The 14,601-nt window shown below is 33.8% G+C and overlaps 1 protein-coding gene across 3 annotated transcripts in view; it reads left to right on the top strand.

Annotated features, from left to right (window-relative positions):
- LOC148603839 (carbohydrate sulfotransferase 8-like) overlaps window positions 1-14,601 on the top strand; it is a 52,456-nt gene that overhangs the window by 4,335 nt on the left and 33,520 nt on the right. For 2 of the 3 annotated variants that reach the window (XM_088552269.1, XM_088552265.1), the window contains exon 1: window positions 5,743-5,803. The exons of the other annotated variant lie outside the window; for it this stretch is intronic. In XM_088552269.1, the coding sequence (XP_088408395.1) occupies window positions 5,750-5,803 (54 nt within the window). In that variant the 5' untranslated portion in view covers window positions 5,743-5,749. Of the gene's footprint in view, window positions 1-5,742; window positions 5,804-14,601 lie in introns of those variants that run through there. 3 annotated transcript variants of the gene reach the window in all.

Below are 14,601 nucleotides of genomic sequence, written 5' to 3'. Positions count from 1 at the left end.
ATCGGGTTCAATAACGAAGAGTGAATGCCGTTTCCCATGATACGAAGAGTGGAAACTCTTAATGTGCGACAAGTGGACAGTGTACGTTCCATGGAATTGAACTTCGTGCCAAGAATGATGCCGATGGGAAGTCGTATAATGTTAATGTCGATTCTGGCAGATATACTTTTCCAACAAGAGCGTCTCACTTTTTTGAACTGAGAATTTGAACTTTAAATAGATGCTATACATTTCACATTTTTATCATCGACTGCATTCCAGAATGCGAGGACGACAGAAGAACTATATCATGGTCCTACACTGCACAATCTATTTTGAAGCCAATCACTACAGTTCCTAGATCGCTAATATCAACTTTGTCGAGCAGGTCATTGTTGTATACTAGATATGAAAGAGCGGATAACACACTGTCTTGTCGCACTCCACGGGCTTGATAGAACCAACATGACTTTAATTTGACGTGGCTGATACAGCTTTTTATGTCGTTGTGCATATCAGCTAAAATTAGACAACGGTAAACATTTATCCCTCTCATGAGAAGTTGAACGTAATTCCATAGTGCCATACTGTATCAAACTGTATCATGCGGTCAAGCAAGGTCACACAAACGCTACCTCCCCTTTTTGTGTGATGGCGGACAGTTTCTTGTAGGTTAAATGAAGCATGAGTACAATATTTTTTGATAAGCCATTTGATTCTATTTGGCAAATTAGTTCTTAACTCAGGAAGCCGTAGTAAGAGCGCTTTTTCAAAAAAATATAAAAAAAAACTTATGCTAGACCAGGCATTAGCGAGATAGCTCTATACGAATTGGGGTCAGTCTTGGATTTGTTACCTCCTTTGAATAGGGGAGTTACAACGGATTCTTTCCAAGAGGAAGGCGCCTTGCCGCATTGCAAGATTAAATTAAAAAATGCACGCAGATGTGTTAACAGGGTTCGTCCTCCATATTTTACATGCCCATATAATACATTGTATAGGCCAGTTCCTTAGTTGTCGAAAATGCGCAAAATGTCAGGAAAGATGAAATCCGACACAAGGTTGTTTGCATTTTTAGTTTTTGATCGTTGTTTCTCCACCGATTCGCTAACTATTTGTTCAAAAAATATTTTCTATTTCGGCCTTAAATAAATGTTCAAAATGCAACGCCAAACCTTTGCATATCAGACACAACAAGTTTGTTACTAGGATTTTTACCCCCTTTTCGACTCTTTAGAAAGGTCCATATGAGTTTTTGATCAGTTTTAGTGGATTCGTACTCTTACGCTTTATATTCATGGAAGAAATATCATCTTTGTCGTGACGTTTCCCGTTCCTTACCCAGAGCAGAGCAATTGACAAGCATTCTGTTTTAAAAAAGTCCAATAAGTTTTAAAGTGGTTTCTTTGAAAGATTGAGAGAGGAAAGTTTCGTCATGAATATATGGTCCCTGAGTGCATGTGTTTTGGTAACGTTTCACATTAACTCTGAATTCTTGGCTCTTAAAGATCAGATCGGAACACATGCAGAGGTCCAGCTGCAGATGAACTGAATGCAACTCAAAATTGTTCAAAAAGTTTGAGAGTTCCGTACTTCGGATATCAAGTGATAACGAGTTGCGTGGTCTAGAGGTTTTTACATTAAAATCGCCTAAACATGGTATTTCCAGCATCAACGTACGCATTGCAGAGGTCATAAAGGGTTACGATTTCATGTTAAAATTTTTCTTCAAATGGTAAAGTCGCTGCCGGTAAGTAGACACAGAAAATATAAATTGTTTCCCATGCGTTCAATTTGATCTCAATGTCGCATGTTCTGAAGCTATTGGTTTCTATTTCAGTCACATATGGTGTCATGTTTTTGTTTTGATACTCCACCTCTAATGTTACAATTTCTTTTTTTCTGGAAAATCAATATCAAAACCTTTGCCAAAGGCTTTATTCCCATTGTCAATTGAGTCTTAGAAATGAAAGTAATTTGTTCGCAGCCAGTGCTCTGATGGGCAAAGACTATTAATTTTGTGGCAGCTCATATATTGCGACAGAAATGGGGCCCTGGCCATAAGATAAGTTAATATACATTACGAAGGTTACGGTTTTCTCGCATTTCATTTTGAAGACGTCACATAGTAACCATTCTTAATGAATGTTCCTTCCGGCCAAAAATTCTCGTTAAGGATTTTGTGTTCGTCTTGAGAATCAATGTTCAGTTGCGCTGACGTCTCTTGTTTTTCCACAGATAAAATGAAGACAAGTGACCTTTACAATTTCATGTTCGAGATAAGACTTCATGCCTTCAGGAGTTGAGGACTTGCTGATTCCACCAATACAAAATCGGGACAAAATCTAGCTTATCAACATCTTTATTTGGAGAGGTGCCAATATTGAATGATTTATGGCAATACACCTGGAATTGAAAAGTTGTATTTTTGTTATAGATTTTGTTAAAGTATTTCAGCGTAACTATTGCATGTCTTGTTAATGGTTTTCATGTCGCGCTCGAGATAAGTTATTCGCTTGGAGTAGTCTTTTAAGGTGAAAGTGAATGTCATAATTTCATTACTTGAAGAAGTGAAACAATCTTCAGTTATTCACTTTCGAGATACTTAATCTAATATTTGAGGTCGCTTCTGTCTTTAGATTTGACAAAATGTCTTTCGAAGACTTGTTTAAAGTAGTTATTTCTGATCACGTGTCTCTGATTTGAGTCTTTCGATGTCTTCCTATAAAGATTCAACATCATTCATATATTCTACCAATTGTTTTGTACAGTCATTCAAATTTCAATTTACACCTTCGTTGTCTTTCTTGTAACGTCGCTCTGTGTGCCTTAATTGAAGATGTTGTATCATTTAATTCCATGTTTGGTCTCTTTAGCTGTTCATTTTGTTTTGTGTTTACCACTTTGAGGGCTTTGTGTTCATGTTGAAGTTTCTTTACTCGCTTGTGTAACGAGTCAGTCTTGATCATGTTCTCCTTTAAGATCTCATTCAATTTTAGTGATAATGTCTCTTTATTGTGGCCTGGAAAGCAAATCGTAGATGAGATGCAGTCGGAATACTGAGAATATCTCCCTTGAAATAATCACCACAGATGGCTTTGCTGAGAACAGAACAGCAACGCGATAGTTTGTTTTGACCAGAGTCAACGCCTTATTTCCGTGGACTTTAACACAGTTTTAGCGTTGCCTTGCAGTGGGGGAAAACCGTATTACTTAAGGGCGCACAAGAACAGTTTATTTCTTATTGTCTCTTCACAAGTGCTTGGTTTTGACAACTGGTAAGCAAGTCAGTGTCGAAACACTCGCTTGGTTGCAACAATGGCGGAAAAGCAAAAAGAGTCTAGACTGTTGTTTAATTAGCTGCTGTGTACTAAAAATTCGCAGTTTCGCATTTGAGTTAATGATTCGTTTAATCTATCATTTGATCAATTTCCATAGTGACTGGTGAATGTATATTTTAGACAAGAAGGGTTGTGAGTTCAATCACGGAGGTATTATTCAATACACATAATATGCTTTAGGGCATAGCTAGTGTCAAACTGTGATCACTACCAGTCTAAATAATAAATATTGCATATACATGTTCTGTTGGTAAAATACTTTAAGCTAGAGATAGTAAAGGGGTGCAGAGTGTGTGTGTGTGTGGTTTTGGAACAATCGTACTGAAAGCAATATCACGTCAGGAGTCTAAAACCAATCCCGATACTAATTTCTTCACTGGGCTATATTCGGCAAAACTGTAATACGATCAGACCACGACAACAGAATTCTCCACTACATCAGCATATAATGGTATCAGCTGATATTGGCCAAATTAAATTGATTCCTCACTAATTCTACCCACAAATATTTTCTTGGTCTTCAATTTGTGACAATTTAAAAACAAATATAAGTAAAGTTACTATGAATTTAAATTGATTTCAGAAACTTTGTATTATTTTGGCAAATGGACATAGAATTCAGTTTGTGGGAAGTTCAGGATAAACACAACAAACCGTTCTAAGGGACCGGTCAAAATTTATCGCCACATAGGAACAGTGCAAATAGCAGTAGGACAAATACTTTTTTGATGTAATTCTTTTGTTGGGACACCATTTTTTTTACTGATAATATCCATAGGACACATGTTTTTACGAACAAATACCTTGAACTAAATTTTAAATTAACTGTAAAAAATTCAAACTATTACAACAAAAATAGTCTACAACATATAAATTTAACATAATTCATTGTAATTTGAATAACTATATGTATTAAAATGGAAATAGCTTTATATCAATACCTTATTGTAAGATCTTTAATACACTGTATGTGTTAATATAATATTTTCAAATAAAAACTTTATAAGAAAACCATGATAGGACATCAACTTTTTCTTACCAAAAGTTACTTACTCCTGTATGAGCATTAAGATCCGAGCAATGGGAAAGCTGTCACACTTTCAATATATAGGAATTTAGCGGAAACATATACTGAGAGTAATCAAGGGAACCAATATTCTAGCAGAAATAAAAAAAATATAATCCAGGGAGAAAGACCAAGAGAGGAAAAACAGACATTTTAACAAAGTTACTAGTCAGTTATTGATTGTTTTAATAACTATTCATCGTTTGGTACTTGTTTCAAGATATCACTAAATCGTTAATAGGTAAGTGACATGTCAAAGGAGTATATTATAAATAACTGTCTGTTATTGTCCGGTGGAAATGATGAACTGTTCCTGATCACTATGACCACTACTACTTCAAAGGAACATATAATTACTCACAATTTTGTGATAAGTAACATTAGCTGTTTATAGCCTACAAGAACTATATATAAGGCCATGCATTGTAGACTACTAAAAACAGGCCAGTCTGAAACCGAGCTTGGACGTTATTCTGATTCTTGACTTGAATCGAACTCTGGATTCTATAAACTTTCGACTTTCGTATAACACAATGTTTTAGTACTTTATAATGTTTCGATATAATTTCGATAAAATAATGAATTTATAAACTGAACACAACGTGAACTTATGTAGTGGAACAGTAACTCCTAAATCTATATTCCTCATGTAATAAAATTCTATTCAAATACTCAGTGTTTGATTGTGTTACAACATACAGAAAGTAAATGACTCCACTAAAAACTGGGAGCATGAACGAGGAGCATCGACTAAAGTCTGTATGCATGTGCATGTATTTTGCGGAACAAAATTCTGGGAGTTTACCATTTAGCTTGGGATCGACTCTGATATATATGTATAAAGTTCCATTAGAATATATTGAAAATTCATTGAGATTGTTTTTCATTCCTACATGTCTTAAAGCGACATGCCACATCGGCTTGGATACATTATTACATTATTTTAAAATAAAGTTATGTTGATCTCGAAAGATAATTTTTGGACTGTTCATAGTTTCGTGATATACATGTATGATTAAAATAAATGGAGAATTATGTTGGTATTGCACTTTATGTGCTATGATACTAATATTTTTAATTTGTTTCCCCTGATGAATCTTTCACGAATATGTTCTTTTTACATTCATACATTCTGCTTCATGGAATGCATCGAACTAAATCCCCTGAGTTCGAGGAACATATGAATATTCAATTTTGAACATTAACATATCTGAAAATGTTATTTTTTAATTTTCTGTGAAATGTATAAAAACATGACGATTTTGTAATTGATTTTCAATGCCTTTCAATGCCCATCTGTTTACTGTTTACATCGTATTATTGTAAAAAGGTCATCTAAAACGTTAACATCTTCAATGTAAAAATGATCAATACTTACAATGCTTACCGTTATCATAAGGACCAACCATTGAAAAAGGTAGGATATCTTTTTAATTGATTATATGTGTCATATTATAACGTGCATATATATGATAAGTCTTTTTTCTGCATAAAGAGTGTCTTTTCAGAAGATGTGGCTCGAAAAATAATCATACAATTGTCTCAATTTAATGGATGACTTACACAATTTATTATATTATATTTGTCAAAGTTTTTGCTTTGATTTACTCTCCGTTATGTGTAAACCGATGTTGTAATTGTTTGATGCATTCATTCTCAGTAAAAGTCTTTCCAAAATTAGTGAAAAGTATACATAACAAAAACAAGAGACATATATTTACTTCTGAAAGCTAAAAATGACTGAAGTAATTTTACTATTATAAAATCACTAAACAACCTATGCGGGTTTCCAAGTTGTCCTTTGTGTCGTAAATTCTGTTTGACAAGTACGTATGCTGAAAGAGGTTTATGTATCATATCCTCTCAGCTCGCAGTCTTTTCCAATTTTATAACGTTTTACTATCACAGGTTACGGACTAGTTGTTTAAACATGTGTGGCGTATACTGCTGAAAGGGAGAGCATTAAACGGATGTACACAGGCAAATTATAGACGCATGTCTAACGTACGTCTTGAAATGACGCATGCCAGACGTCTATCAAACATATGTTTAACGTATGTTTTTTTTTCAGACGCATGGTAAACGCGTATCCAAAATGTTTATCAGACATATGTTGTGCAAACATATGTTAAACGCATGTCAAAAACATATGTCTACCGTATGGTATACGCCGACATATGTTAAACGCATATCAAAAACATGTCTACCGTAGTGTGTACGCAGACATATGTTAAACGCATATCTACCGTATGGTGTACGCAGACATACGTTAAACGCATATCAAAAACATGTCTACCGTATGATGTACGCAGACATATGTTAAACGCATATCAAAACACATGTTTGTCATATATTGAACATACCTATAGATGTTTAACACAGAATCAGTAATTAAACTTTAAATTCAATTACTTGAAAGAATAATCAAGGGAACCAAGATTCTAGCGGAAATGAAAAGAATGTAATCCAGGGACAAAGAACAGATATGGAAAACAGACATACACAACAAAGAACATAAAGTAACTAAAATTATACATACAAAGTTACAAAAGTAGATGAATAACTCGGACTCCACTAACAACTGGGAGCATGGACCAGGTGCACCGGTCGGGTAAGCATCCTCTGCTTTTCTAGAAACATCCGCGGTTTCGAAAAAATAATTAATTTTACTGCATTTTCTCATTGTCATAATAGAATGAAATTAAAAAAAAAACAAATAGGATTAAGGGGATTGAGGTCAAGTAAAAACAGAGTCAGGGGCGATAAGCGATAGCACAAAAAAGCCTGGGCCTAAATTATATATTATAAATTATAATAATTATAAATATTTTCACAACAAAAATTCTAATGCCTAATAAGAAACTAAGATGTCTATGCTTTCTGGTTATGGTCACTTCGGTATACCATTTCCATTTACAATAACATTAGATTAACAGTACAGTGTAGATTACATTCTTTGAGTTTCCGTTATTTGTTGAACTCTCATAAAATATTGCAAAACTATCTCTTTATTTGTTTACTTGTGAGAAATATTTGTTATTTTTAACAAATTGTCAGAAAGTACTTTATTTGTCCTTTATAAGCTGAATAATTGGTGTTTACCCAGGCAGGACCATATTAAAAGTCCTAAACAACTCACAGTTTTTCAATGAATTGAGCACTATAATATCTAGATTTGTGTACAGAGCCCCAACCAACAAAAAAAAAGTTCAATTACCATTTATGCATATTCAAGATTTCTGTATCATGGCTTTAATCTTAATCTGTTATGTTTTTTGTGCGATTGTTTAAATAAAAATTTGTGTGTCACACAGTATACATTTGTAACGTAGCCACTTTTTGGAATAAAACATGAAGTCTCTATTTATGAGCTTTAAAATAAAAATAAAAATGAGCAAAATTTTCACTGTGGAGTACAATTTTGTGAGCAGATTGGCAAGAAGTGCTTCTGTCTTAAAAATGGCGATATTTAATCTCCGACCAATACATTTTAATCTTCATATAAAGAACTAAGAAATAAGATAAAAGAAAATTACCAGTATAACTTTATGTTCTCGTTTGATGAACCCTGATGGAAAACAGAGATGTGATGTCAATATTGTCACTGTATAATTTCATGCAGAATCATGCGATTTTGTGTTATTTTTGAGTACAAACTTGCGCCCAATTTCTAATTTTCAAAGTACGTAATCCGTACTCAGAAATGCACAGAAAGTGAGGGTTTCTCTGTTGTTATTTTTCTTTTTCTGAATCCTGGCTGTGAGGTACTCTTGTACATCAAAACATATCCGGGAAATTAACATGCAAGGGAGATACCTTTGAAGCGGTTGGTCATTTCGCCCCATATGAAAAATGATTTTCGTCGTTCTATTTTCCTAGACTGGGCGTTAATCGGTGTAAAACGTGATCTGATTCTGTTTAAAATTTTCAAATGAATACAACTATACCTATACTAGGAATCACGTTTGTAAAACTTCAATTTCTTTTCTGATTTTTTATCTTTAAATGGACGACAGCAGTAGGGCCGAATCGTTAATTTCAAGTGCACGCGAATGTATCATAATAACAAAAGACATGCAGACGCGTTGTTTGTGAAAAAAAAAAAAACATAACAGATAATGAAGCAACCTGTTTGGATGCATACATTCCTGATATTTTAATTAGGTTCCAGTAATAGAATTATATAAGTATTTTGCTTCTGTAAAGAATTTAAAGGCTTGTTATCAGTCTTGTATGAGTTTAGTTTACCAGATACATGTAGCATACAACATCGCCCATTACAAGTATATTAAACATTTAAACGTCAAGATTTGTGATATTACAAAACAATAACTACAGAATACCAACACACCAAAATATGCTGTGGCCCCCCCCCCCATTTGGGATCATACATGTATACCTTATTTGATTTTGATTCTATTGATCTTTTTTTGCAATTTTGCTAGGTTGCCTGGACATTATTTACCGTTTTTTATCAATTTTACACATGAAAATAACAAATTTTCCAATAAAAAGGAGGAGTGCCACACTCCTGGCCTTGCACCCCCTCCCCAAGGATCTGCTGTGTGGGCAGTCAACTTTGTTGGTAGTCCCATACATACATGTACATGTATGTTTAATTCATTTTCAGGTACTACAGCTCCAAAATAAGGAGCTTAAAATTTTAACAATTTTACAAAAGGTGTGTACTGTAGTTCTTTAGTTTTCAGACAGAGCCTCATACAGCTGTTTTTGATAAATTTTGTGTTTACAGTAGAGTACTACATTTAGATGTAAGTCTTTGAGGTTGATAGATAAAATGAGAGGAGAGAAGATTTTTAATGGTTAATGAGAGGATCATTTAAAAAGAGTTTTCGTACTCTTGCAGAAACTACGCAGACTTTTTGTATCGCGCTAAAACGCTAACAAATAGGCTTCTGGAACAGGGTTATGTTGCTACAAGATTGAAGTCATCACTACAGAAGTTTTATGGCCGTCATCATGAACTCGCGGATCGTTATGGTGTATCCATCAGCACCATGAAAACCCATTTATTCAACGGGTCATAGTTTTCCTTTCCTCGTTTGTCTACCCCGGACTTGACTTTTTATGAGGAAATCGGCGGGTGTTTTTAGAAAAGCAGAGGACGCTTACCCTACCGGTGCACCTGGTCCATGCTCCCAGTTTTTAGTGGAGTTCGAGTTGCTCATTTGGTTTTGTTACTTTGTATGTATGATTTTAGTTACTTTATGTTCCTTGTTGTGTATGTCTGTTTCCATATCTGGTCTTTGTCCGTGGATTACATTATTTGGGTTACCGCTATAACCTTGGTTCCCTTGATTACTCTTTCTATCAAAGAACAGCCTACATGTATATTTAATACCTTATTAGTGAACAATGTGTCCATATTAAACTAGCACCCTGCACTTTTCAAATCTTAGCTAGAACACTGTAAATGTAGTAAAGTTCAAGAATTTCAATTTTGATGATAATACGATCAAATACTTTTAACAAATGATATTTTGCATACAAATGAATATAAATATTACAGTGGTCAGGAAAAAAAATATTGAAATGAGTCATTTTCAGCATTTATTACAAGTATTCAAATTGTATATGTGCCATTTATTAGCATTCTAAGTACAATTCTTTGATGGGTCTTTTATAGCTTCAATGGGTACAATGTATATGCTCATGCCCCCTGCCTTTCTTTACCATTTGATAAACAAGAGCAATTCAAAAAAAGAATAAGTCTACCCTTATTATATAACATGTGCTACATATTATGGACTCCACAATGTGTGAGATAGTCAATGAGGAATAAATAGCTAAAAATAGCAATGGGGAGGGGGGATCGTGACAAAAAAAATGTGGAGTTATCTCCCCTTTACAATGTATATTGAAATGTTTATTTTACATTTGCTTCAATTTAAAGTCTTAGAAACTTTTTTTCTGTGTTTATAAGGTGCATTACGCCGTAGACGAATTGAATTCCAACATTTTTGGTTGTAATTTGTATAAGGTTACAATTTGTTTTGACTGGACTACACAGCAGCTAATTAAATAACAGTCTAGACTCTTTTTGCTTTTCCGCCATTGTCGCAACCAAGCGAGTGTTTCGACACTGACTTGCTTACCAGTTGTCAAAACCAAGCACTTGTGAAGAGACAATAAGAAATAAACTGTTCTTGTGCGCCCTTAAGTAATACGGTTTTCCCCCATTGCAAGGCAACGCTAAAACTGTGTTAAAGTCCACGGAAACAAGGCGTTGACTCTGGTCAAAATAAACTATCGCGTTGCTGTTCTGTTCTCAGCAAAGCCATCTGTGGTGATTATTTCAAGGGAGATATTCTCAGTATTCCGACTGCATCTCATCTACGATTTGCTTTCCAGGCCACAATAAAGAGACATTATCACTAAAATTGAATGAGATCTTAAAGGAGAACATGATCAAGCAAGACTGACTCGTTAAACAAGCGAGTAAAGAAACTTCAACATGAACACAAAGCCCTCAAAATGGTAAACACAAAACAAAATGAACAGCTAAAGAGACCAAACATGGAATTAAATGATACAACATCTTCAATTAAGGCACACAGAGCGACGTTACAAGAAAGACAACGAAGGTGTAAATTGAAATTTGAATGACTGTACAAAACAATTGGTAGAATTTATGAATGATGTTGAATCTTTATAGGAAGACATCGAAAGACTCAAATCAGAGACACGTGATCAGAAATAACTACTTTAAACAAGTCTTCGAAAGACATTTTGTCAAGTCTAAAGACAGAAGCGACCTCAAATATTAGATTAAGTATCTCGAAAGTGAAGTACAAATTATCACTTGTGAATAACTGAAGATTGTTTCACCTCTTCAAGTAATGAAATTATGACATTCACTTTCACCTTAAAAGACTACTCCAAGCGAATAACTTATCTCGATCGCGACATGAAAACCATTAACAAGACATGCAATAGTTACGCTGAAATACTTTAACAAAATCTATAACAAAAATACAACTTTTCAATTCCAGGTATATTGACATAAATAATTCAATATTGGCACCTCTCCAAATAAAGATGTTGATAAGCTAGACTTTATCATTGTTGATGTGAAAATGTATTGATATCCATGACGTTTCATGTGACACATTTGTATAAAAGATCCTGTCTTGTACAATCGTACATTTTTGTTTGTATTGAGATTAAGCTTTTTCGATTCTGTTTAAAAAAAACACCTTTATTGTGCATAAATTTAATTTAATGTACATGTACATGCAATTTTGCATGTTAGTTAAGACATGATCCATTATGATTGTTTGTAGGCAGATCCAGAGGGACAGAGTTTGCAAAGTGTTATATTTATTTAGTTGTAGATCGAAAATGTACTCAGATAGCAATTTGCATTTTGAACAATTAATAAAATTTGATTTTGAGTGTAGTTTTAATATCGCATACAAATTCATTTTTTATATGACACACATTTTTTTTTGTTGAGGAAGGATTTTGAGCCCCAGGTAAGGGCCCTTTTGTATACCATTGGATCTGCCATCAAGAACAAAGTATGTTTAAAAGATCTTGGCAGAAATCACCACCATTTATATGTTTTGACCCTCAAAATTGCCTATTTCTCATTTGAAGAACATATGTTAATATATATGTATGGTTCATGTGCATTATGATCTGATACGTGTCACTGGATAAGTTGCAGGCATTAGACATAAAACATATGTTCAAGTTATGTTAAACTTACGTTAAACGCAAATCAAAGGCTATACGATTAAGGCGTCTGTTTACCATATGTCTGACATACGTTTAACACATGTCTGTGAGTATATGATTTAGGCGTCCAACATAAGACACATATTAACTGTATGTCTGACACATGTAACCTTATGTTTTCTGACGCATGTCTGACATACGCGGTTAGAAACGGGGGTCAGACGTATGGCAGTCGACATATGTCTGACGTATGGTTGACATATGTTTGACATGCGTCTGAATTTTGCTTGTATATATTGGGTATACACAAAGACTAGATACACCGTCAGTTAAGACCAAAAACAAAATCTAATGGACGTATTTCTTAAATTTTATAAGAACAACCGCATCTTGACATTACTATACGTGTCTCTACCTATCAACGTATGACTACCTATCGCCTCATAACGCATTCAAGCATGACACGCAGGGATCGCTTGTTGTGTGCAATCATAATTAGTTAAAGTGCACGGAATGATATTCTCACAAATTGTATGTTTCTAAACTAAGATATTGTTTGCAAATGTTTTATCGTGTCATTATTACTTCAAAAGTATTGCTATGTAAAAACATGCACATCGTGCAAACGAAATTTTGAAAAAAAGTAATGCTCGTGAATTTGTATGGAAATAAAACTTCAGAGAGATGTTTATATTATTGAGACCTTTATTTCCAGGATTGTGACTTCATTTTATACTACTGTAATTAATTGATACATTAGAATAGCAGAAGTACACGTATTTATTAAAGAATATACCACGTTTTTACCAGAATCATAGGAACGTTACTTATTGTGAATGTTCTTTTAATAAAAATTTCTCTTTTTAGAAAGTTAGGTAGCAGTCCATGTAAGAATCAAGCAAAATAAGTGATTCGTGAATAACAAAAGGGTACAATGGTGTTTGTTTTCCTTAACTTGATTATTTTGGTTCTTTAAAATTATATCCTACAGTGATAAAAGCTTTAGTTGACATCGTTTGACGTTCAAAACTTACCCTATCCAGCCCTCTCAGAAAATGCAGTAGGAAAAAAATAGAATGAGTTTACCCAACGTTATATGATTGTCAAACGAAACGACGTATGCTTTAATTTTCTAGAATTTTGAAAAACCTCTTTGCAGCTAATAGTAAGCAATTGAGCCCGGTCATGGGAAATATGATTTACTTTGTTATAAAAGAAAAAAATATAGAAAACTTTTCCCGCCAAATGCCCCTATATAATGAATGATTTGTTTTTAGACCAAATTGAATAGATTGCAAAGATAAAACACACGTAGTAATAGTTAGTATTGAAGTGTATTTTCTTTTTCCGTTATTGAAAGCTGAACGCTGTGAAACTTCAACTGGTTTTCCGTTTTTGTAAATGGTGTTTTTCTTTCGCAAAAAAAAAGCAAAGTGATAAAAAATGTAAAAAAAATCGACTTAGCATTGTTGATGATGTCTGTCCCATTTCATATTTTTGAAATGTTGTCATTATCGCCATTTTATAACGGGCACTCCTCCCAAATGCCATTGAAACACTAACAATTGGAAAAAAAAGATGAAGCAATATAGGGGTTAACTTCTTTTTAAATTATACAGAGTTGAACCTTTTAAGGTTCATACTTGACTATAGCTAATGATGGTGACCTTTTTTTATTTTATTTCTGTACAATATCGTATCAGCTCGTTCCTAGTATGGATTACACTGCAGAATCAAATCTCTAAAGCTTCTAATTTAAATCTCCACTACATCAATCAGCATATAGTCGTAACTTTTACGTTTTCAAACACTGAATAATTTCAAGAATACATTAAGTTCAAGTAGAAATGAAATAAACAAAAATCACCGAAAAAAGGAATATAGGATATATTCATGAACTTTCGTTATGTGGAATGAGTAGATCTTGATTATTTTATATATTTTGATCAATTTTAAAATATTTATGTTCTTAAAAAATGAATATTTGTGGAAAATATGATGACGGTATCGGGACAACGTTGATACGGGTAACATAATTGTAAATCTGTCTACTTTGAGTTGTCCTTGATATTTGAACAAAAATGAATTAATTTGCTCGTAACGTAGTATATTCTGCTAAAACCGTCTCTCACCAAAGGCTTAATATGCAGATTTTAGTCGCTTTATCAAGAGGTCGGATTACGTTTCAGTACGTTCTCGTACGTGCTTGCTAACAAATGTCGCACATTATCAACCCCATTACTTATTGTATAGGGTCTATTGTTGCTTTCGTCATATCCAAATGTTCGTTTTCCTGGTATCCATTTCAAGCAAAAGTCATTATCCCAAACACCATATCCAGCCGTAAGCTACAATGAGTATCGCAATTCACCAACCTTTTTTCCCCCTTACCCAATCGTCTATAAAATGATTGATTTTTTTTTATTTCCGCATATTAACTTGTATCTGATTGAAAACAATGATTAAGTTTATTGCTATTTCAATTTAACCAATTTCCCCCACAAATACATTCTC

This window comes from Perna viridis, chromosome 11, assembly GCF_037379345.1.
Source record: "Perna viridis isolate PV_CMFRI_1.1 ecotype Kerala chromosome 11, ASM3737934v1, whole genome shotgun sequence".
Taxonomy (NCBI): Eukaryota; Metazoa; Mollusca; class Bivalvia; order Mytilida; family Mytilidae; genus Perna; species Perna viridis.
This window is presented reverse-complemented; position numbering and strand designations above follow the sequence as displayed.